The sequence below is a fragment of the Amborella trichopoda genome, chromosome 1 (assembly GCF_054954075.1).
Source record: "Amborella trichopoda isolate Santa Cruz 75 chromosome 1, AtrichopodaSantaCruz75HAP2 v2.0, whole genome shotgun sequence".
Taxonomy (NCBI): Eukaryota; Viridiplantae; Streptophyta; class Magnoliopsida; order Amborellales; family Amborellaceae; genus Amborella; species Amborella trichopoda.
In genome coordinates, this window is record NC_142336.1 from 12,257,047 (window position 1) to 12,283,116 (window position 26,070).

The 26,070-nt window shown below is 38.0% G+C and overlaps 1 protein-coding gene across 2 annotated transcripts; it reads left to right on the plus strand.

Annotated features, from left to right (window-relative positions):
* Window positions 1-10,602: 10,602 nt before the first annotated feature.
* LOC18444583 (NADPH:quinone oxidoreductase) lies at window positions 10,603-25,930 on the plus strand. 2 transcript variants are annotated; one of them, XM_006854749.4, is made up of 3 exons: window positions 10,603-10,852; window positions 11,406-11,597; window positions 25,266-25,930. In XM_006854749.4, exons 1-3 carry the CDS (start codon window positions 10,639-10,641, stop codon window positions 25,571-25,573), a joined length of 714 nt encoding a protein of 237 aa, XP_006854811.2. In that variant the 5' UTR covers window positions 10,603-10,638; the 3' UTR covers window positions 25,574-25,930. The 2 variants fall into 2 exon arrangements, with proteins under 2 accessions (XP_006854811.2, XP_088717432.1); XM_088861306.1 differs by lacking the exon at window positions 25,266-25,930 and adding an exon at window positions 15,583-16,042.
* The last annotated feature ends 140 nt before the right edge of the window (window positions 25,931-26,070 follow it).

Below are 26,070 nucleotides of genomic sequence, written 5' to 3' on the forward strand. Positions count from 1 at the left end.
CCGCACGTGATTATCTGTCACCTTACTCCCCCCTTACACGTTTCTACCACCTTACTCTACCCACGTGATTGCTATCTTTCACCTTACTCCCCCCACGTAATTGCGTTTCTTCCACCTTACTCCACCTTACTACCCCCACGTAATTGCGTTTCTTCCACCTTACTCCACCTTACTCCCCCCACGTAATTGCGTTTCTTCCACCTTACTCCACCTTACTCCCCCCACGTGATTGCTAACTGTCACTTTACTCCCCCCTTACTCCCCCCACATAATTACGTTTTTGCCACCTTACTCCACTTTACTCCCCCCACGTGATTGCCATCTGTCACCTTACTCCCCCGCACGTGATTATCTGTCACTTTACTTCCCCCTTACACGTTTCTGCCACCTTACTCCCCCCACGTGATTGCCATCTGTCACCTTACTCCCCTGCAAGTGATTATCTGTCACCTTACTCCCCCCTTATACGTTTCTGCCATGTTACTTCACCTTACTCCCCTCACGTGATTGTCATCTGTCACCTTACTCCCCCGCACGTGATTATCTGTCACCTTACTCCCCCCTTACACGTTTCTGCCACCTTACTCCACCCACGTGATTGCCATCTGTCACCTTACTCCCCCCACGTAATTGTGTTTCTGCCACCGTACTCCACCTTCTTCCTCCCACATGATTGCCATCTCTAGTTTTTTTGAAATGTGATTTATGCCAACTGGCACTCCACTTTACTTTACTCCCCCACATGTGATTATCTATCACCTTACTCCCCACCTTACACGTTTATGCGACCTTGCTCCACCCACGTGATTGCCATCTGCCACCTTACTCCCCTATGTAATTGCGTTCTGCCACCTTACTCCACCTTACTCCCCCCATGTGATTGTCATCTGTCACCTTACTCCCCCTACGTAATTGCGTTTCTGCCACCTTACTCCACCGTACTCCCCCCACGTGATTACCATCTGTCACCTTACTCCCCCGCACGTGATTATTTGTCACCTTACTCCCCCCCTTACACGTTTCTGCCACCTTACTCCACCCACATGATTGCCATCTGTCACCTTACTTCCCCCACGTGATTTCCATCTGTCACCTTAGTTCCCCCACATAACTGTGTTTTTGCCAGATTACTCCACCTTACTCCCCCCACTTGATTGCCATCTCTGGTTTTTTTGAAATGTGATTTATGCCAACTGGCACTCCACTTTACTTTACTCCCCCGCACGTGATTATCTGTCACTTTACTCCCCCCTTACACGTTTCTACCACCTTACTCCACTTACGTGATTGCCATCTTTCACCTTACTCCCCCCACGTATGTGCGTTTCTGCCTGATTACTCCACCTTACTCCCCCCACGTGATTGCCATCTCTGGTTTTTTTGAAATGTGATTTATGCCAACTGGCACTCCACTTTACTTTACTCCCCCGCACGTGATTATCTGTCACCTTACTCCCCCCTTACACGTTTCTACCACCTTACTCTACCCACGTGATTGCTATCTTTCACCTTACTCCCCCCACGTAATTGCGTTTCTTCCACCTTACTCCACCTTACTCCCCCCACGTAATTACGTTTCTTCCACCTTACTCCACCTTACTCCCACCACGTAATTGCGTTTCTTCCACCTTACTCCACCTTACTCCCCCCACGTGATTGCTAACTGTCACTTTACTCCCCCCCTTACTCCCCCACATAATTACGTTTTTGCCACCTTACTCCACTTTACTCCCCCCACGTGATTGCCATCTGTCACCTTACTCCCCCGCACGTGATTATCTGTCACTTTACTTCCCCCTTACACGTTTCTGCCACCTTACTCCCCCCACGTGATTGTCATCTGTCACCTTACTCCCCTGCAAGTGATTATCTGTCACCTTACTTCCCCCTTATACGTTTCTGCCATGTTACTTCACCTTACTCCCCCCACGTGATTGCCATCTGTCACCTTACTCCCCCGCACGTGATTATCTGTCACCTTACTCCCCCCCTTACACGTTTCTGTCAGCTTACTCCACCCACGTGATTGCCATCTGTCACCTTACTCCCCCCACGTAATTACGTTTCTACCACCTTACTCCACCTTACTCCCCTCACGTGATTGCCATCTCTGGTTTTTTTGAAATGTGATTTATGCCAACTGGCACTCCACTTTACTTTACTCCCCCGCACGTGATTATCTGTCACCTTAATCCCCCCATATACGTTTCTGCCACCTTACTCCACCCACGTGATTGTCATTTGTCACCTTACTCCCCCCACGTAATTGCGTTTCTGCCACCTTACTCCACCTTACTCCCCCCACGTGATTGCCATCTGTCACTTTACTCCCCCGCAAGTGATTATCTGTCACCTTACTCCCCCCTTACACGTTTCTGCCACCTTACTCCACCTTACTCCCCCCACGTGATTGTCATCTGTCACCTTACTCCCCCGCACGTGATTGTCTGTCACCTTACTCCCCCCCTTACACGTTTCTGTCAGCTTACTCCACCCACGTGATTGCCATCTGTGACCTTACTCCCCCCACGTAATTACGTTTCTACCACCTTACTCCACCTTACTCCCCTCACGTGATTGCCATTTCTGGTTTTTTTGAAATGTGATTTATGCCAACTGGCACTCCACTTTACTTTACTCCCCCGCACGTGATTATCTGTCACCGTAATCCCCCCTTACACGTTTCTGCCACCTTACTCCACCCACGTGATTGTCATCTGTCACCTTACTCCCCCCATGTAATTGTGTTTCTACCACCTTACTCCCCCCACGTGATTGCCATCTGTCACCTTACTCCCCCGCAAGTGATTATCTGTCACCTTACTCCCCCCTTACACGTTTCTACCACCTTACTCCACCTTACTCCCCCCACGTGATTGCCATCTGTCACCTTAGTCCCCCGCATGTGATTATCTGTCACCTTACTCCCCCTTTACACGTTTCTGTCAGCTTACTCCACCCACGTGATTGCCATCTGCCACCTTACTTCCCCCACGTAATTACGTTTCTACCACCTTACTCCACCTTACTCCCCTCACGTGATTGCCATCTCTGGTTTTTTTGAAATGTGATTTATGCCAACTGGCACTCCACTTTACTTTACTCCCCCGCACGTGATTATCTGTCACCTTAATCCCCCCTTACACGTTTCTGCCACCTTACTCCACCCACGTGATTGTCATCTGCACCTTACTCCCCCCACGTAATTGCGTTTCTGCCACCTTACTCCCCCCACGTAATTGCGTTTCTGCCACCTTACTCCACCTTACTCCCCCCACGTGATTGACATCTGTCACCTTACTTCCCCCACGTAATTGCGTTTCTGCCACCTTACTCCCCCTACGTAATTGCCATATGTCACCTTACTCCCCCCTTTACTCCCCCTACGTAATTGCGTTTCTGCCATCTTACTTCACCTTTTTCCCCCCACGTGATTGTCATCTGTCACCTTACTCCCCCCACGTAATTGCCAGCTTAAAAAATCTTTAAAGCTCTACGTACAATACGCACGCTTCACATGGCCAAGACAACATTCAACAAACTAGCTCAGTGGGTTTTTTTATAATATTCATTCTTCTCACATTGCTTCGATGTGGGATATATCCGTGAGTTGAATACAAAAGGAAATATAATACCACAAGGAACTCAAGGTGGCATATGGCTGAATAAAATCTCGAAGTTCCCTAAATAATTTGGCATATTCCATGCAAGATCATTTATGATCTTTAGTTCGCTTGTACAGTAATATAGTGTAAAACAACGAGGACTGCCTGAAGAATTTTAGAAAGAGAAAGGATACTGCCATGAAAATGAAGAATAGCAGATAAAAAAATCATGGATCAACTGCCATGGATATATTTCTTCAGTACCCTCGAAAATTCAGCAACTAGCAGGACTATAGAAAAATATAAAATAATGATTTATATCGTGAAAAACTAATAAACAATGGAATTCAGAGAAATCAGAGGAAAAATCTTAGAAATGGCTCAAGCCCCAACGACTTTCATTTTGGAAATGTATAGAGCCGCAAATTCCATAAAACCCTAGAAACCATAGAAAATGATAGAAAACATCAATAATTGCTGCAAACCCCTCAACATTTCAGGGAAATTTAAAAGCTAATCAATTTTAAAAACTCCGAAACCATATGATGTCTCAAGAAATCCCAAAAAACCAAGAATACCAATGATCCAGAGCAATACCCAAAAAGCCTAAAAGTTTAAAAAAAAATGGCCAAAATTCCCCAAGCATGTCCATAATAATCTGGAGAAAACCAAATAGAAATGCTTATAACCCACTTTTTCTCGAACCATGCAAAGCTGTAACAAGAACCCACCATGAAAAAACCCAAAAACTGAAAAACATAGTACTAAGAAATAAAGAAAAATGAGAAACAGAAATACCTTTTGGATCTTTATTGGCAGTCTATGATTCACCATTAAGAAGCCAAGAAGGTGGCTTAATCCCCTTGAGATACAAAGAGGAGGCCATAGGTTGAGTGAACAGTTTTTGCTGCTGCTCAAGCTGAGATAGTAGCCATTTTTCCCTCTCAAAGATCTGATACAACAACAACTCAACATTCGCCATCTCTGCATCAAATTAGCCCCAAAAATGGCCTTCAAAAATCTCCTCTCTCACTCTCACTCCCCTTTTTATCGCTCCCTTTTTTAAGCCATGAATTCAAGTTAGGACCAAACCGTTGCTGAGGAGAAAACCAAGTGAGAGAATTTCGAACTTTTAAAACAGATATATGAAAGGATCACTGCATTGAACTTTTAACACCAAATCTTTTATTTTATTTATCAATTTTTGTATTATAAATCATGTAGTGTATTATTTTTCTTACAGTTGTCAATAATACATTTTAAATTAGATGATATTATAAAATATTTGGATTTGTTATTATTTATATAATAAAATAATTATAAAATATTGTTGGTATATAATATTATAGTTAGTTAGGTTGTAATAATTTGGGTTTTTTTAACGAATTAGGGTTTTCCGCCAATTCGAGATTTTAGTGGCCAATTTTTCATTGATTTAGTCAACTCTTTATTGTAGTCCATATATGATTATATACTTAATCCATGATAATTCTATGATTTATTTTGTGTGATGTAAATTTAATGGTCAACATAAGTTGATACAGGGAAAGAACATCTCAATATTCATAAATTGATGAAAACAATGAAAGTTAATAATATAGTACCCTCATTTCTTATTGGATTCCTAAAAAACAACATTTATAATGAATTTTAATAATTTTTTCGAATTTTTTTGAAGCTTTAATCCGACCGATTCAGCCAATTCTCGATCCAGATCTCCGATTCGTCGATCCGTATCGGTTTTTAAAGTGCCCGATCAGGGTCACCGATCTGCTTTTTAAACCATTGGTTTGGACATTCAATGTTTGAACTTGGTCGTGCTCATTTTCTCAGTGAAAGACCGATTCAATCATTAGATTTTTTGAACCAAACCACTTACAGAAAATCTTGTTTGGCCATCCAATGTTTGAACTGGTATTTCGATGAAAAAAAAAAACCAATGTTTAAGCGGTGGATTTCCACTAAACAACGGGTAATGTGGGAAGCAAATTTTTAAAAAAAAAACACAAAAAATGGGACTTGAATTATGTGGGATTGTTTGAAATACCAAATTAAGTTCTTTTATAAATTTCCCTAAAAAGTTATTCTTATGTAAATAGGAAATCAAATGGTGAATAATTGTTATTATAAAATGACAAATTCGCTTTTATTTTTTTGATTAAAAAATATTTATTACTATTTTTTGGTTTTTCGATTATAATACTTTTGATATTTTAAAAAAGGGTGCAGTTTGTATAGCGCCTAGGTTCTATATTCAAATAGTGTTGAGAGATGTGGTTTCAATATTGGAAATCTTTATGATCACTGTAAAATATATTTTCACCTTTGTTTATAAATTTTAAAGCTTAAAAAATAGTGTAGATCTATAGATCTATCAAAATATTGAAAATTGACAGTCCAAAAATGCATTACAAAATACATTATTTCCAAAACTTGAAATCCATTTTTTTCTCATGTCCATGCATCCTACTGTCGAGATGATCAATTTTAAGATATTTGGGCATGAAAACAATCTCTTTTAGTAAAATTTTTGGGGTAGGCTCTAATTTGATTATTTAGAGCCTCGGCTCTATGTAAACTTTTCCCTTTAAAAAACTACATCTATGTTCTTTTGTTTTTCCAATATTCTTAAATCTAATATTTTAAAATAATTTTCTAAGACAAAAAAGCGATGGACATTTGAAATAAAACCCGTCATTATAACCTAGATTCAAAGCAAATTATTGATTGTTTTAATTAAATATTTTTTATTCTCCATCCATGACATACAATGCACGTAAGTCCACTAGTTCGTTATAAAATAGGACTTAACTAAAATGTTATATAAAGTGTCAACTTTAAACAATCAATGTGGGAGCACCTTTCAAGTTTAATTATGCTCCTAATTTTATAAGTGCTCCTACATTGATTGTATTAATTACAAGTGCTCGTCACTAATTTTAATAAGAAAGTGCTCCTAAATTGTAACAATCCTAAAATTTAAAAAAAAAAAGAGAAAAGATGCTTTTAAATAGGTGATGGTCTGTTTGAATATGATGGTCTTTGGGGACCATCACTATTTTCAAAAACTTTTACTTCGTTTAACTTTTGCTTGCCTGCTTTTGCCTGGCAACGTCCTTTAGCGGACGTGGTTTTCGTACGATAAAAGTCTGCTTTTAACGCGACACCTCAGGTATGAGGTAGAGCGTAAGAAAATAATATAATAATACGTTATAAGAATTTAAATAGGGGATGTGAGCACTCCCACCCTAAAACAAAATTTTGAGATCTCTCTCTTTGGTCGAAACACAGTGAACTTCTCTCTCGAACCGAATTTTTTTATCGGAAGCTCCCTCTCAAATAATTGTGGGTAAGTGACATCGTCTTTCTGAAAAATAGTCTATTTTTAATAAATAGTGATATTTCCATCTAGGATCTTTATTTTATCAGTTTTATGTGTAAGTGACCTCATTGTCTCGAAAAATAATCCATTCTTTTTAAAAATGAAATGAAATAATTATTTCTGCTTATTATCATGAATTTTAGGCGCGGTAAATTTTATGCGCACGTGACCTCATTATCATGAAAAATAATCTTTTTAATAAAAATTGTGATATTTTATCTATGTTAGAAATTTTGAATGCTGTAAATTAGAAAAATAAATTTATTTATTTTTCTTGTTTATTGTTAGAAATAAATGTGATATTTCTGCTTTTAGTAAAATTGTGATATTACTTTCTACTGTTTTGAATATTTAGACATTGTAAAATTCGTGTGCAAATAACTGCCGTATTATTTAAAAATTAACATTTTTGCAATTGATTATAGTATTGTTGTGAAATGTTTATTTGCAAATTAACATCCCATAAATTGTGATAATTCTGTATTCTTGAACTTTTATAAGAGTTTCTATACATATTAAATTGGCAATTATGCTAGAATGCCTTTACAAACTGCTACCTTTCTAAATTTGAGCCCAAAATATTTGATTGGTTATTTTTGAAATATTATAGAGAGTGACTGTTATTAATAGTTCAAGTGAAATTCATATTAATGGTTTCAGTGATATGTTGAGTACATGATATTGCTGCTTTCGAATATTTAAAGAGATTTAGAAATAATTTAAGTATGCAAGTGGACTCATCCGGTTCGCCGGTGAGGTATAAGTGGACCTATCCGGGACGCCGGTAGGGATTAAGTGGACCTATCTGGGACGCCGATAGAGATTAAGTGGACCTATCAGGACGCTGATGGGGTATATAGGTGACCTACTTGGGACGCCAGTATGGTATTTTGTGAAATCCTTTGAATTATGTACTGCCGTTAAAAGTGTTATAAGCATTTCAATTACTCGGCTTTTACTTAATTATGCATTTATTGAAAGTGAAACTGTTGATGCATTTCTGTTAATAGATCTCATTTTGGAAAATATTGATATCTTTCAATCATGATTATTTTTGGGATTATGATGATCACTTACTGAGTAGCCAAACTCATCAAACTATGGTAAACATTTTTCAGGATAACTGCGGTTTCATTTGTGTCCTCGTCAAGATCAACTTTGGGAAGATATTGTAGTTTTGCTTAAACTTTCTTTTGTTACTTTGTAAGACCTCGCCACTGTAAATTTGTCCTATCAATAGATGTATATATGTTTTGTCCATCACATCTCAGGAATAATAATATTATAAATTCTTGGGGTGTGACATAAATACTGTAAAAAATCCACGAGTTAGTGAAGGGTCAACTTTAATTATTCTCATACATTGATGGTATAAGGTGTCAACTTTAAACACTCATGTAAGGTGCCTTAAAATTTTATTAAAAAATGTATCTTCAGTGCCAAAACTCTTATCATGGCTTGAAATTTTATTTTTCACCCCTACAATGAAATTAAAAGCTCCGAAAATAGTGTAAATCTAGCAGATCTATGACTATTCAAAAATCTTGAAAATAAACCGGCTAGATAATGTGTTATTAGATGCACTAATTTTAAAATTTGAAATTCATTTTTTATTTTATATCTATATATATCGAGGTCGAGATGATCAGAATTTTCCAGTGACTAAACAAATTTTTTCGATGGGTTTTTAAAGTGCATCTTATTTCTACAGTATAAAGTTGACACTTTATATAAACTTTTCTTTATATAACTTTATGGTCATATTTTAAACCATTTGAAATTCATGGCATGAACAAAAGCCAAGCATGAGGCTGTAAAACAAGCGGTCCCCAAAACCATCCAATGAAAATGATATCAAATTGAATTTGATGTGATGTCAAAATATTAATAATATCAAAACAACCCAAGCCCAAGTTTTACTAAGATTAAACTTCACTTCCTAATACTTGGAAGTTACCTGCCATCATTTGAATTCAGTGCATCTACTATGATCCCTCAGGAGTACACTATACATTTACTCCTCGGCAAAACACTAAGTTGGGTTTTTTTTTAAAGTTTCGAGATCTCATTAATTATAACTAGATGATTATTTTTTAGAGAAAAAAATTAGCTATTGAGTTCATAAACATCTAAATCAATCCCTTTATATATATATATATATATGGATTACTTACATAGAGAGTGAGAGTTAAAATATTTTTTTTGGAGGTCGTTTGACGGATTCTAAAGATCATATCCCCAAAAATTAGAGATTAAAAAAGATAACCCCTGAATAAGTTTTGCCTGAGGGACTAAATGGATAGTATACTCTCGCAGAAATAGGAAATCTTTTGACCTCTTTTTAAACCAAATACCTATAATATTTAATATGCTTAAGAAATCAAAAGCTAAGTTTTACCTTCGAAGATAATCATGTGGTGATTCTCAAATGAATCATTGAATTTCATTAAAAAAAATATCTCCTTGACCTAAGACGGAAGTGCATGGTACGATCTCTAAGAGCCTGATATAAAAAACATAAGTTATACAATCAATGTAGGAGCACTTGTACATACAAATTCAAGTGGGCCGTGGATTGATATCGGACACACCTAATGATTAATGTAAAATATGATGGAGAAAAAGGAGCCACTAAAACCACACGTGGAACAAACTTAGTAGTAGGCTCCCACTAGAGAGAGAGGTTAGTTGAAATCAAAGTTCTACAAATGGTGATCTGGATCAGAATCGGTTGATCCAGGTAAGGAATCGGTCAGGCCAGTCTAGCTCTTGCAAAATATTCGAGAATCAACTAGTTCTCCTATTGAGTTAGTTCAGTTAGAGAATTGGTCAGAACTGGCCCCACTTTATTTTTCTTTCTTTTAAATTTTATTGGCTAGTTCACTCGGTCGAATCACTAATCCATACTGTCGATTTGATGAAGCGAATTGGTTTTCAAGATCGGGTGATCTGGGTCACCAATTTGTTTTTTAAACCTGGGATACAAAGGTTAGTTGAAATCTTTTATAATTGGGGATCTAAGTATGTTTTAAAGGAAAAAGCTTAATAAGGTTGCAACATTAAAATGTAGAATTAAAAATGCACTTCAAAATCCATTGGATAACGTTGTTTTAAGTTGAAAAACCATCTAATTGATCACTTCGACATAGAGATGTAAGAATACGGAAAAACAAAAAAACGATATTGAGTCCTAAAAATAATGCATCTTACAATAAATTATCTAGACCGTCCTTTTTCAATACTTTTCATATGTTTATATAAATCTACTTGATTTCAACCATTTGTGGAGTTTAAAAATTTTAAAATTATATGTAAAAAATGATTTTCTGATAATCCTAAGAATTTTTTATACTAAAATTAGAATATGATAAAATTTGGAGGTGCACCGTGATTGGATTATTTAAGATTGTAAACCACATCCTTTCTTGAAAACAAAAAATGGTGGGTGCGGGTTGTATAAAGCCGAGGCTTTAAACAATCAAAGTAAAGATGAGAACAACCTGTTCTAGAAGAGGGATATTGGGTAGTGGAGTATTGATTAATTGACGATCATGACGCTTATGAAATAAAGCTTAGACCTCAACCATTTATTTGATTCAAACTATGTTTTCCACTGCGTAACGACGTAAGAGATGACCAAGCGTTGAGAAAATGGCGGTGCATCTCTCCGCTACTTTTTCCCATCCTCTTTCCTGCATAATTTGCCGCAGAGCACAGTCGGCTTTTTTCCCAGTACAATATTTACTGTTGAAAATCAAAAGCATGGAATTGAGAGCCCTGCATTCCGAAGCAAAACCCCTCAAAATCGCCGCTCTATGTGGTTCTCTCCGCAAAGCCTCCTATCACCGCGGCCTCCTCCGCTCTGGTAATCAAACGAAAACCCCCTCTCTTTCTCTCTCTTCAATGCCTAATTTTAGAGAGAGATAAATGCGCAAACACTGCTAAGATCAAAGCCCTATTTTCTCTCCCTCTGCTGCATTTTCTCTCTCTTTTTGTGCTGCATTTTCGACTGCTAGAACACGATAACAGTAAGAACCTCTCTCCCTCTATTTCTCTCTCTTAATAGCTATTTTTAGAGAGAGAGACAAATGTGCAAACACTGCTAGGATTAGAACCCTAATTTCTCTCTCTCTCTCTCTCCTGTATTTTTTCTCTTTTTTTTGTGCTGCATTTTCGACTGCTAGGAACACTACCATGTGATAACAGTACGAACCTCTCTCCTCTCCCTCTCTTTCTTTCTCTTCAATAGCTCTTGTTAGAGAGAGAAAAATACGCAAACACTGGTAATATTCCGAATATCTCTCTCTGCTGCATTTTCTCTCTTTTTTTGTGCTGCATTTTCGACTACTAGAAACATTTCCGTGTGATAACTGTAAGAACCTCTCTCTTTCTCTACTCATTGTCTCTCTCTTCTGAAGCAATCGAGCTATCGAAGAGTTCAGTGACTGGTCTTGACATTGAGGTAGTGGACATAGAGCCCCTCCCTTTCTTGAACACAGACTTGGAGGTCGACAATACCTACCCTGCAACTGTTGAAGCTTTCAGGAAGAAGATCCTTGAAGCTGATAGTATCCTCTTTGCATCTCCTGAGTACAATTATTCTGTTACAGGTTTGTGTTTTCTCCTCCTTTTTTCCTTCTTTTAGTTTTATTATGTATTGCTGGTTCTGGCTCTGTTTTTCTTCTAGGGTTTTTTCCTTCGACTGTGGTCTTTGCTTGGTTATTTCTTAGGATGCTTTTTTATTATTCAATGACAATATGGCTTCATCGAAATCTCATTTATTTTTCGTTAGAGTTTTGGATGCTTAATTGATTCTTCCATTCTTACTGTCTAGAGAGAATGTATGATCTGATCATTCTTCTTGGATGGATTTTTTTGAGCCTCTCTCTCCCTCTCTCTCTCTCTCAAAGTCATCTTATCGTGGTTAAATCAACTGAATGTTGTTTTTTTGTAACATTGTGTTATATTCTAATGTTGGTAGTCACACTCCTTATGATAACTTGGGATGGCTTGTGTTCTCAAATGCTTCTAATTCGTTACAACAAGATTCTCTCTCTCATGCCCTTGTTATTCTCTCCATCTCTCTCATGCCAATATTTTTTTTATCTCTCTCACACCCCCACCCACCCTCCCACCCTTTCAAAAAAAGGGAAGTTTCTCTCTCCCATATTTTGGCATGTGAATATTTCTTCTTTGCTTAGAGTCACCCTCTCCTGTCTGCTTTATGTGACACCTGAAAGTTGGATAGGGTGAACTAGCGCGGTATATGCAATTTTTAATTTCTTTTGTCTACCAGTTGGAACACTTACCGAGGTCCAAATAATACAGAATAAACTCAAAAGAGATAAAGAAGAATAACAGACTTTTTTTACTTGCAGGCACTAAATAAAAGTCTTTTATTTCGATAAAAAAATTGCATAAGACTCGGTAGGGAGCAAGAAACACAAACTGCCTAACATAAGCGTTAGAAGATTACCTCAACTGGACTTGATACACCTCACTCTGGGTCTCCTCCTTCGATAGCGCATGGGATCAAGGTCTATCTTAGATCTTTTAAGTATGGGAAGCCTAGGGCATGCCCCTTCTAGACTCAGAGAATTGGGGCATGCCCCCTCTCTCTTTCTTACAAATAATTTTTTAACTCTTGGGGAGGCTAGAGAGATGAGAGAGATCAGAGAGAGAGGGTGGCGTGCTACCTTTTTTAGGGAGAGAGAGTAAGAGATGTAACTTGCGGTGTACAGAATGAGTCCCCCCCATAGAGACTATTTATAGCTTAATTGTCCAAGCAGTTTCCTAATTTATTCCAACCTTCTGCATTCCAAAATCTGTTTTAAGTTGATATGTGTTCTATCAGTATGTTTTTCCTTCTGATTAGCAGCACTAAGAGTACTAATAAATTGTCTTGTTGTCCCATTGTTGATGGAATTTGTATTTTCTTATTTGCGTACCATGCTAAGTATAATTTATTTAGAGAGCATTGGATTTGCTAGATGAGAATTTTCTTGCATGTTTTCATGAATGATCACTTACTGCTTATTTATATGGTTCCTAACTGGAGACCGCAGTATGGAACACTGTGATTATTCCGTTTTGGATGTATAAATGGAGCTTGTAGTAGTTGAACTTCATTCCTCTAGGATGTGAACTGAGCACTCTACCATGAGCAAAGTGTCTCTTTTGTGGCCATTTTGACTTTTGGATTTTGAAGTAAGGTTTCCCTTTTGTTGCTCCAAGGCAACATTATATTCACTAATTGTGATTATTAAAACATTTCGTAACATATTAAACTACGATTTCATCACCTTTTTCTAGTGATAAGCACTCATGTGGTGCATAATCCTTTAAAAAATTAATTAAAAATCCTTTGGGAGAAAATTAATTAAATCCTTTGGGAGTGTAAATGGCTTAAGTGCATGCATAAGTGATGTGATCTTGGGATAGACTAGAAAAGTTGAGGGAGTTTTGGTTTAGAAACTGATTAAAAAGGTCTTGACCTCTTGATTTGCGGTCATTGTTTTGAAGGATCTTATGTGGGTGACATTTTCGCTTTACTGAATAAGTACCGTGATGATATCTAGTTGGCAAGTGGTTGTGGGGAATTGGTTTGACTAATGAATGTGAGAATTGCTGCCTTGAACTGTGCAAACAAGACCAAAAAAACAAAAGAAAGTTGTTCGAAGAAATTGATTCCAAAACTTGTCTCTCATCATGTATGGGAGGCTTCTTCCCATGATTCCTTAGTATTACCAGGAAATGTTGTCCCTTGAATGTAGTCTCCATCATGAATGCTCCTTGAGCATATGCTTTCCACTCTGTAATCATATCCTAGCAATGTGTGATATTAGCAGATGACCAGAACTAGAAGTATACATGGTCTTGGTTTTATGAGGATACATGCTTGATGATGGAAGTAGTTTCAACCAGATGTAATGCTAGTAATCATAGCAATAATGAAACATTGGTCTCTGTGTGATTCCTTTTTTCCTACCTAAATTCTAAAGGTAATGCTACCAGCTCTAGTGAGTAGCTTGCAAGTAATGAGTTAGGTTTATCTTGTCTAATCAACTCCTTGCAACCTCGCATGCCATCATCATGATTTCGATGTTTATGAATGCTACCACAATTTATGGAAACCTAGTAAATTTGGGATAATGTGAGCAACTTGTTCTCTCCAGATGATGGTACTGTGGTCTATTGACGTAAGAAAGAAATTGCTAATTTGAAGCATAGAGGGAAATGTATTATTGAATCCTAAAACCCTGTGGTGATCTCGTAGGCTGAGTTGTCTTACCAGTTGCCCATGGCCACTTGTTCTTCCGGTCCCTAAACACCATAGTGCAATATGCCATGAACCTTTTGCTTCATTTCCCACTGCAAGTTCTCGCAGAAATGAAGTATAAGATGGAGGAAATCTGATCTCTTAACAGGAGGATCTCCCCGAATTAAGGCAAGTCTACCAGCCAGCCAAGTGTGATCTTTCACAGAATATCCATTGGCTAGAATATGATATCATTTTGTTCCATAAGTTTGGCCATGCAACAAAGATTATAAACAATGATGGAACATTGAAAAAAGTTGGTAAATGAATGAACCGGCGAGGCCTATGCACCTAGCTTGGATAGGTAATAGGTTATCTGATTGAGTTTGCAAGCCCAACAGACAAAATGGGATCTAGGAGCTTGAGAACAGGAAGTCAAAAAAGAAGTGGCATCCGTCATGTAGTTGGATACACCAAATTCAACCAACCAATCATTTGAAAAGGCGGTAATAAAGCCTGAAAAATTGGGTAAACTTGAGGGTCTTCTATAACTGATTTGGGGAAAAGCTAGTGTGACTGATGTTGGCATGCTTGTTCTGTATTTGGTTTGGGCAATAGCTGGACATCCTTTAGGAGGCATGGTATTGAGCATAATATCCACACTTTACTGCTGATGCCTTGTGTTTTCATGTTTCTGCACATTACATTCTATAATTAAATTATGCATAGTGATAGCCCTTGGGTTATGAAGGGCCATGCTGGCCAATAAAACGTGAGGCATACATGAACTATACCTGATGATACAGATGGGCCTATCCTATGAGAATTCCAAATATGTGAAGTAGTCTCTTTAGGTCTAACATCTGCTATGATGAACTCAACATTTGGATGAAATACTATCAAGAGATGTAGATCTTACATTATCAATTCAGGTCAAGTTTTGTTTGTATAGGCGGGGTTGAGTCTTTGTATTTTTGGAACTAAACCAAACTCTATCTTGTGACCATCATTGTCCATTAATAAGTCCACTTATAACCATAGTGACATTTTTTTTTTTTGGTTTTGTAGGGGCGGGGGGGGTGAGATGATTTTTAGGGAAATTTATCAAAATAGCCATAAGAGATGAACCATTCAACATTTTACCCATTTGCCACTATCCCAACTCAAGAATATGTATCTTTCTATGAGGTGTATGAATTTGAATCAAAAGATGTCGGTAAAGTGTTAAATTGTTCATCTTTTATGAGTAATTTGATAAATTTCCCTTATTTTTATATATTTGGAGGAACGAAGTGGAAAATTTACTTGGGCCTATTGGGTGCATGTGATTCTAACAGGCTCAAGCATTGCTTACTGCCTTGTGGACTCGTCCTTTCCATCTAAGCCCTAATTACTTGTTGAGGGAGATTGTTCGAATGCCAATAGATAGGAGTATAAACAGTCTCCCATTCTGTGGAAGGTGTGTATTTCATCGTTTGTAGTGCCATGAAGGTGAAGACATTCTTAGGGGTGCCAATGAGGGGCCGACACCCTTAGTCCCTTACTACTCTAGGGGTTCTTCGACACACACTCTTTATTGAAGCGGACTTAATGTAAGCATTCCAAGATGTGGCCTTGACATATCTTGAGTTATGTATTATTTTGCTTTGTGGCTTCTTTGTGCCCTTCAAGATTTATGTAATAAAATTTCATTGGTGATTCACATAGCAGGACCAATCAAAAGAAAAAAAAAAAGAATCTGCATAACACGGTATAGGGCCCAATAAAATCAAGGGGCATATTTGGATTTCTTTGAAATTGTTCCTTTCTTAATATTTCTCTCAGGAACTCTCGTTTGCATCATATGGACAGATTATGCTTTTAGAGCCCATGGTTTGACAGCTCTACAATATCCTACACCATTCTTCCTCTTTCTATATACATCTACGTTCTATGGTTTGTGCATGTATACATGACGTTTTTATGCTCCATTTTTATATTTTTGTACAATGATTCCTGTTAGTATATGCCATTACTCGCTATACTGTATACTCCATACACCACTCCTTTGGCTTCGACACTCATCCTTTTATACTTCATAGCCTTTTGATTGTACATACTTTCTTTTGTGGTCCATATTAGACTTCTGTATTCTATTTTACATATTTCTGCATAAATAAAGTAGTATGGGTGTACATGCATTCCTTCCTTCTCAGTCATACTTTCCTCTCTTTCATATGGTAGATCTGGGGCCCATTTCATTCTCTACCTTCCTCAAGGTGTGGCATTACCACCCTCTTCCTCTCTATGTTTTCTGCCGCATCTCTTTCTTAAATAAGGGCTAAAGGTAGCAATATACTGAAGAAAAAGACAGAGAAGAAGAAAGGTGGCGCATAACACTTTTTTAAGAGGAAATATGTAAAATATAGGAGGATAGTGGACAGGAAAAAAAGTATGTAGGCTTTGAAGAGATGCATATGGAAGCTACAGATGTGTAAAGAGAGGAAGATAGTGTACCTAACTGGTGGTGTATGGATTTTAGCCTATAGAGGGTAATAGTGGATAGTAGGACAAGAGGTCACAAAATTGAAAATGGAGGGAGAAAAAATGGCATGTATAAAAGAATACAACTAATCGTTAACTATATAAGAGTTGTGAATAGAATGAGAGGGTGCATGCACAAAGGGAGAATAGGGTTGGATTGTGTATAAATATCAAGGAAGAAGTTTATAAGGCCGATGCGTTATGATACAGTAAAGCTAAACCTCAAAACTGCACCAGAAATGCAGTTCTAGTGTTGAAAACTCTCAAATTGGTAATATCAAACTCCATGATTATGGATCTCAAAAAAATAAGATTCAAGCCCCTAAAATAGTGTAGCCTGGAGCACATTATCCAAATGGTCTATTTTCAGGTGTTCACAGATCCGCCCAATCTGCACCATTTTTGGAGCTTCATATTTTGTAATCAGGGCAAAAATAGATTTTTTGGCCATCATAGGCGTTTCCAGTGCTAGAGCTACTTTTTTTAGTGGAATTTTGAGATGCAATTTTACTTTCCAAGATGGCCTTATGCTATTTGCACCCAAATATCAAAGCATGGGTTATATAAGCATGCTTTGTCCACAGAATACAAAAGAGAGCATGCTTGAGAGAATTATGTAGAAACGAACAATTTCGAAAATCCAAATGTGTCCGATGATTTTCTTTGGCTCTACACTAGGTCATACTTCGAGCTCGACTAGCTTTCCACCTCCCCATTCTCAGCATTAGTATCTTTGATTACCATATCAGATAATCGTTGTACACCAATAGAAACTTTACTAAATTGATTTTCGATATAAAAGATGTTAGATACTTTACATTTTTTTTTTTTTGACTTAATAATGGTATAAATACTTTGGTATGCCACTAATAAGTCACTTTTAGTCAAATTTGAAGTCATGCAAAATAATTTATATAATTTAATACATCAAATTAACACTGGGATTTTTTTACTTCGTCATATTACCAAGTACCCACCCAGATGTGTCTTAGCTGCCCGACTACTACAGAGGGAACTTTTCAATCTTTCATAATTGCCCTGAGGATTTTAATAGTTATTTGCAGTGTGGGCCACTAGATTCCTAATCTTGAGAGAGATTTAATCCAACTAAGATCAAAATCAATGGAGCGAACTTTTGAAATTATTCTCACTTATCAAATATCTGATTAAACTGTAGTTGTTGGGATCTCCCAAACTGGGTAGCGATCCTGCTCTGGAATCTCTCCTTGTGCTCTCTAGGAAAGCGATCTTCAAGGGATTTTGGTTTTACTTTCAGCGTGGACCACTAGATTCCTAATCTTGAAAGAGATTTAAACCAACTAAGATCAAAATTAATTGAGCGAACTTTCGAAATTACTCTCACTTATCCAATATCTGATTGAACTATAGTTGTTGGGATCCCCCAAACTAGGTAGCGATCTTGCTTTGGAATCTCAACTTGCGCTCTCTAGGAAAGCGATCTTCGAGGGATTTCGGTTTTTAAATTTTGGGATCTCGATCCCACATTAAAGACCAAGATAATGACAAACTAATGATTTTCTTTATTTATAGTTAGGTAGCAATGCAACTCTTTGCTGACTATAGCAAAAAGATCCCTATTAAAGAGTACATACTTAGACAATATACTCTTTAAGGTTGGGAGCAAGATTCCAAAAGTTGGGATTGAGATCCCTAAAGGTCGGGAACCCCAAAAGGTTGTGATCAAGATCCCTGACATTTGGGGATCGCAATCGCTAACATATACATTGTACGAAAAGCACTTACCACCATGGGGTTTGTCTAGCCTCTCATGATCCCTGGCTCCTATTTCCATTTCTGATCCCACTCTCTATCTGAACAACTATAGATTGACTTCAAAATCTTATTGGAAGATCACCACCCTTAAATAAGTTACATATTTATTGAAGGAATGGTGATGGGGTGGTCAATTGGGCTTTGGTCAACATTGTAGGACACCCCCTTTGTAGGAGGGAGGTCAAGGGTTTGAATTTTTCCCAAAAAGCCAAAACACTTGGTGGTTCACCTTTTTTAGTGAAGCAGAGAGAGATTAATATCTATTTAAGACTGCTCAGAAGAAAAAGGGGTGAACATCTTGTAGACCTTTGGCTCTAGTTGACCTCCACACGATGCCTCTTCATGGTTGCTATAACTATGAAGTGGCCTTTAGCTTGATGTGAAAATATGTCTCCTACATGATATATTTATGAATCTCCACCCAGTAGAATGCATGTGGTTTCACAAGAAGAAAACCATTGCTTAAATGAGCTTTAAGACTTGGTTTTAGAGATTCCACGAGGGGGAACTGTACACCAATGTCATTATTGATGCTTATTCTTAGGCATGACATTTTATGATGGGATTGACATTAAAATGGAAATGGCTGTGAGATGTGGAACTTGGCTGAAATTAATATCCAAAATTCAGAATAAAACTGGACATCTAGCTAAAGATGAATTCTTGCACATGCTGCTTGTGTTCAGTGATTTAAGTTTTGTGAAATTAGAAGGGGGGACAACAAAAATCTAATGTGAAAAGTTCAATTCTTTTAGGTATTAATGGAAGCAATTGGGCACAACGGATTCTCCGTGACAAATTCATTACATTCTTTGTTCTTTCTAATATGATTTTATTGATTTAACAAAAGAACTGGAATGAACCCAAGGAAACAATACAAAAATAAACAAAAATAAATAGGGAACAGTTGAATAAGAAGTAAGAATAATCAGGAAAATCAAGAACTCACCAGTTGATGGCCACTTCGAGGGGGCTATCTCCTTACAAGATAATTGTGCCACTTCGTGAGGGCTACCTCCTTACAAGACTCGGTGCAATTTTGTCTCTGCTCTACCCTCTACCCAATCCTTAATTTTATAGCCAATAATCAAATCATATCAGGAAATATAGAAATCGCAATCCATAATTGATCCTACTTACTACTTTTATCCCTAAAATCAATTCGCATGTGTGTCATCCTAATTTCCCCCCTTAAATGAATACATTCCCTTAATAATTGATATTCATTGGATTTGTCATATGCACTTTCCTTATTGAAACCTTACATGCCGCCCTCCCTAAGAGGGCCTTGACCGCAAGGCTGAAAATGGGGGAAATGCTCGACAAATTTGTGCCATCATTCCATGTAGCATCCTCAGGTTTCATACCCTTCCAGTGGACTAGTACCTTAGTAATGGCACGGTTTTAAAATTTGTGCATGCGACGGTCTATGTTGGCAACAGGTTCCAACTCCAATACCCCCTCATCAGACAGTGGAGGAAGCTCATTCTAAACTGTGACCCTTGTCCTCACCTCCTTTTTTAAGCATGATACATGAAATACGGGGTGGACTTTGGATGATTCTGGTAGCTCTAACTTGTAAGCAACATGCCCAACGCATTCGATAACCTTTTATGGCTCATAAAATTTTAGCGCAAGTTTCTTAGGTCCACGAACCACCACAGAGGTTTGGCGATAAGGTTGCAACTGTAGGAAAATTATATCACCTACTTGAAACTATCGCTCAGTGCGGTTTTGATCAGCCTGCTGTTTCATGTGATGCTGCGCAGAATTTGAATTCTCCTTCAGAATTTGTATGATATGATCTCGGCTTTGCAGTCTTGAATCTACAACTTGAAGCCTTGAACACTTGCAGTCCCAGGGATGTAAGATGTGATAGATGGAGGGGGTTGCCCATAAACAGCTTCATATGGTGGTGGAAAGGTAGTGGGTGGTATTGTACCACCATTTTGCTAATGGAAGCCATTGAACCTATTGTTTGGGTTGGGTTGAAATGAAACATCTTAAATAGGTCTCCAAACATTTGTTGACCACTTTGGTTTGAACATCAGGTTGAGGATGGTATGCAAAGCTGATTTTTAACTGGGTACTCTACAACTTGAGCAACTCACCCTAGAAATTACTTGTAAAGATGACATCTCCATTACTCATGATAGAGTTTGCATTCCATATAGCTTAAATATATTATCAAGAAAAGCTTGAGCCATCACAACAGCAGTAAATGGATGTGAGAGAGCACAAAAGTGAGCATACTTAATCAATCGACCACCACTAATATGTCAGACTTTCCATGGGAATTGGGTAGGCCTTCAATGAAGTCCATGGAAATATCAGTCCATATTTGATTGGGTATAGGGAGGGGCTGCAATAACCCCGGTGTCCTACAGTTTCCCCCTTTTGTCTCTGGCATATGTCACACTCAGTAACAAATTGTTTGGTATCATGCTTAATTCTCTTCCAATAGAAGGACCTGGCAACACGCTTGTATGTCTTGAGAAAACCAGAATGCCCTGCTGTTTGGTGTGTCATGTAATTCTTTTAGTATCTGATGTTTCCATAATGAACTAGGTGCCAATAAATACCACACAGCCTTTGATCATAGAAGCTCTCCTTGCTAACTATATTTGGGTCTTGCCATAGGATCTTCCTGAATTCCCTTTATGAGAGTTTTCATAGAATCATCTTCTTCCCACTCTTGTTTAATGGCGTCCATCCATTTAGGTTGAGGTAATGATGTATTATTGAGAGAGGGTTCCTCATGGAGACATGAAAGGGTATTTGCAACCACATTCTCTTCTGCTTTGCGGTAGACCATTTCATAATTGTATCCTATGAGTTTGGGGACCCATTTTTGCTACTTTGGAGACAAAATTCTCTGTTCCAAAAAATATTTATGATTGTGATGATCAGTGAGGATAACAAAGTGCCGTCCCACCAATAATGTCTCCATGTATTTATGGCATGGATAATTGCTAGCATTTCCTTCTCATATGTAGAAATGCCAAATTTTTTCCTGATAAAGCCTTACTGCTGAAAGCTAGAGGTCGTCCTTTTTGCATTGGCACAACACCTATCCTAGTCCTTGATGCATCAATCTCTATATGAAATCCTTAGAGAAATTACGTAAAGCTAACATAGGTGTGGAGCTTATTGTCTTTTTTAAAGCATTAAAGGCAATCATGGCTTTAGAATCCCAATGGAAGGAATTCTTTTTTAACAAATCAGTTAGAGGAGAGCATATTTTGCCATAATTTTTCACAAACTTCCTGTAATAGCCAATGTCTAATAAACCCTCACAAGCTTTTTAATGTTTTAGGAGTGGGCCAGTATACCATGCTTTCTACTTCTGAAGATCTGCCTTGACTCCTTCTAACCTAGGTATTCAACTTCTTTCCTCCAAAGGAACACTGAACACCTACTGTGTTTCAGATAAAATGATGTTTCTGTAGTGTTTGCAATGCACAAGATAAGTGATCCAAATGTTCTTTCCAGGTTCGGCTGTAAATTAAAATGTCATAAAAAATGACCAAAAGAAATTTTCTCAGATAAGGTCAAATTCCCTCATTTATCAAGCTCTGAAAGGTTGATGGTGCATTCGTGAAGCTGAAGGGCATTACAAAGAACTCGTAATGGCCCTCATGGGTTCGGAATGTTGTCTTGGGAACATCCTATCCTTTCACTCAGATTTGGTGATAAGCCTGATTGTAGATCAAGTTTAGAGTAGTACATTGCCCCATTTAGCTTATCTAGCAGCTCATCAACTACAGGTGTGAGAAACTTGTCCTTAACTGCATTATTTTTTAGGGTCCTATCATCTACACACATTCTCCATGACCCATCTTTTTTGCGTTCTAGGAGAACATGCGAAGAGTAAGGGCTGGTGCTAGGGCGAATGGTACATGCTTCCATCATTTCCTAGACAAGCTTTTCTATTTTTGTCTTTTAAATAGATGGATACTGGTAGGATTTGGTGTTTGGCGATTTACTTCTTGATGTAAGTGGAATGCTGTAATCATGAGATCGTTGAGGTGTCCCTTAGATTCCTCAAATACATCATTATATTGTCCAAGAGCAGTGATCTGAGGGTGTTCCAAAGTTTCCTCTATTGCTGACCAGGAAAATAACTACGCCATTATACGTTGAGACCCTTTACGCACCAATTTCTCCATGCGATGCGAACTGATGATCTTTGTTGGGCCTGCCTCGACCCCCTTAAGTGTATACTCAATTCTGCAATTGTGAACTGCATCCATAAATATGAGAAATCCCATAAAATTGATCTTAATGTTCTGAGCCACTGAGCTCCTAAAACCATGTCACACCCACCCAAGGGGAAAACATGCATATCGAGTTTATATTGATAATCCCCCATGGTTATAGGTATAATTCTACATCTTCCCTTACAAGCTAGCTTCCCTCCATTAGCCACCATTACTTCAAAATTTTCATGAGGATAAAAATAAAGTTCACCGTTCTTTGTAACTTCAGGATCGACGAAGTTATGGGTGCTACCTGAATCGATGAGAATGATGACACGATGCTTCTTTAAATACCCCTTGTACTCGCATGGTTTGAGGAAAGCTAACCCCGGCTAGAACATGCACCGAGATTTCTGGGTCTTCCTCCATGTCTTGTGGAAGTTGGTCATTGTCATTCTCGTCACCTTCAGTGGCGCCTTCAGATATGTCCCCATCCAACAAATATAAATTTTATCTTTGCATCGATGCTCGAGACTGTATTTCTCATCACAATTATAACAAAGGCCTTTTCCTCGTCGTTCTCGCATCTCTATTGGTGACAACGTTTTAGCAGGAGGTTCCAAGGGTCATGTGGATGCTTCTGCATTTGGTGGGGATGTTTTGGCAAAAACTGATTTATTTTGTCATCATTGAGGCAATAACTTATCTTCTTGCAGGCATGCCAACCTTATGGTTTCCAAAATTGTTTTTGGCATAAACATTTGCATGTCATGACGAATTTCTTCCTTAACCCCACCAATAAAACAACTGGTAAAAAAGGAATCTAATAATCCAGTTGTTCTATTAGCTAGTCTCTAAAATTGTATTTGGTACTTGCGCACTGAGGTAGTTTGGCAAATCTTAGTTAGCGCCCTGTCATCAGCATTTTCAGAACCTTTTCCCAACTAATTGGGGTCGGCTATACAAATCTTGGTTCGCCATTTAGGATTCATGGTAAGTTTTGCAAAGTTTTACGTTGGTTGCCTACCTAACACAACCTAGCCCTTTTACCCGGGCATGGGATGGGTTAAGAGAAAGTTAGCGCCCGCGCCCTTCTGAAGTCCTCAAACTGGCTTGGGCGAAAACATACACAATGTTGTAATAAACTTTTTCCATGTAGGGGTTCCATTGACCTTTTCGAACCACTAGGACCACTAAACAGCTTCTTGCTCTAAATGAAGGGAGGTAAGGCGTACCTTATTCTCCTCAAGGACTTGATTGAATGCAAAATACTGCTCAGGCGTATAAATCTAACTAGTTGGATTATCCCCATCAAAGCGAGAGAAGTCCAACTTAGCTGTTGGTGGGAACATAGGACATGGAAGATTGTTAGATGAAGCACCTTTTTGCTGAGGAAAGGATTTCAATGTAGGTAAAGGCTGTGGAGGAGACTGGGGACCAGTATTGCATGTTTAACAGACATGATTTCATTTTAAACTTGATTCAAGGAAGACGACGTAATCAAGTTTGCGGTCTAGAGCAACCATTAATGCCCGTATGTCTTTCTGGGCTGCAGATTGCTCTTGGTATCATTTTTAACTTGGTTCAACTCTTGTTGTAGATCTTTGATATTGGGAGCCATTCTATCTCTCTCATCTTTTTTTTCTCCTTTTTTTTTTTTGTCGTTTTCTTTCATTTTTCTCTTTTCGTTTGCTCTTTGTTATTTTTTTGTGCTCTCTTTTTTTTTTTGTTTGGACGGAAAGATAGTTTTGAAGAAAAACAATGGGTGGTCAAGGAAAAGGCTTCAGTACGTCCTTATGATTTGATTCCTGATTCTGATGTGCTAAGATCCAACGAGGGCGAAGCACAAAGCATACATCAAGTATAATCGCTCCTAAGAAAGATCTCTGATACCAAATGGAACGAACCCAAGGAAACAATACAAAAATAAAGGAAATTAAATAGGGAACAATTTAATAAGAACCAATATTTACTAGGAAAATCAAGAACTCACTAGTTGATGGCCACTTCGAAGGGGCTTCCTCTTTACAAGATAATTGTGCCACTTTGAGGGGGCTAACTCCTTACAAGACTCAATGCAATTTCTTCTCTGCTCTACCCTCTACCCAACCCTCCTTTTTATAGCCAAGAATCAAGTCATGAAAGGAAATATAAAAATCACAACCCATAAATAATCCTACTTACTAATTTTATTCCCTTAAGTCACTTTGCATGCAGGTCATCCTAATTACCCCCCCCCTTAAATGGATATATTTCCTTATTAATTTATATCAATTGATTTGTCATATGCACTTTCCTTATTATATAAATTGATATGCATCCTTATTGAACCCTTACAAGAACACTCCTATGACGCTGCTTTTATTAAAAACAAGTCAAATAACATCATTCTCTGAGTAGCACTGCGTTCTTGATGACTAGTGTACAATTCTCTTGCATCATTTGGAAAAAGAAAATAAAACGTCGAGTTTCATTGATGGTAATATGTTCTTAATGAATTTCAGCTCCCTTGAAGAATGCAATTGATTGGGCATCTAGACCTCCAAACGTGTGGGCTGATAAGCCTGCTGCCATTATAAGCACAGGGGGAGGTTTTGGCGGGGGAAGAGCTCAGTTTCATTTGCGCCAGATTGGGGTTTTCCTTGACCTGCATTTCATCAATAAACCAGAATTTTTCATTAATGCATTTCAGCCTCCTGCTAAATTCGATAGTGAAGGTAATCTAATTGACGAAAGTACGAAGGAGAGGTTAAAGCAGGTTCTTATTTCATTGAAGGCATTCACGTTCAGACTTAAGGGCAAGGACTGTTGAATTGCTCTGCCACTAGGTTGAATATTGTGTTCTCTCTTTTTCTCTCTCTCTCTCTCTCTCTCTCTCTCACTTGTTAGGGCTAAGTGTGGGAGAGCAGGTTGAATTCATGTTATTGTGTGCTCGGGCATGAAGAGATTATTGAGAGTAGATTATTGGGGAGCAATTATGGTGTCTTGGATTGAGTGGCTGTATGTTATATCTATGACTTGTTCAGGCTATCTAAATTGGAAAGCCATGCCATATACATATCTACGGAATAAGATTGTAATACTAGATGGAGGATATTCAAATAGAGAGACCATACTGTACAATTCATATACTTTGTACAACATATAAGTAGCTTGATCCGGATCAAAATATGGTTGCCACAAATTTTATTAAGTAGTAGGAGTATTTTTTTGTTGTTCTATTAGAAGGGAGATAACTTAGGAGACTTAGGTTTATTTTTTGGAAGTACGGGTTAAGAGCGTAAACTCATTTAAAATGAGCACGTAAAT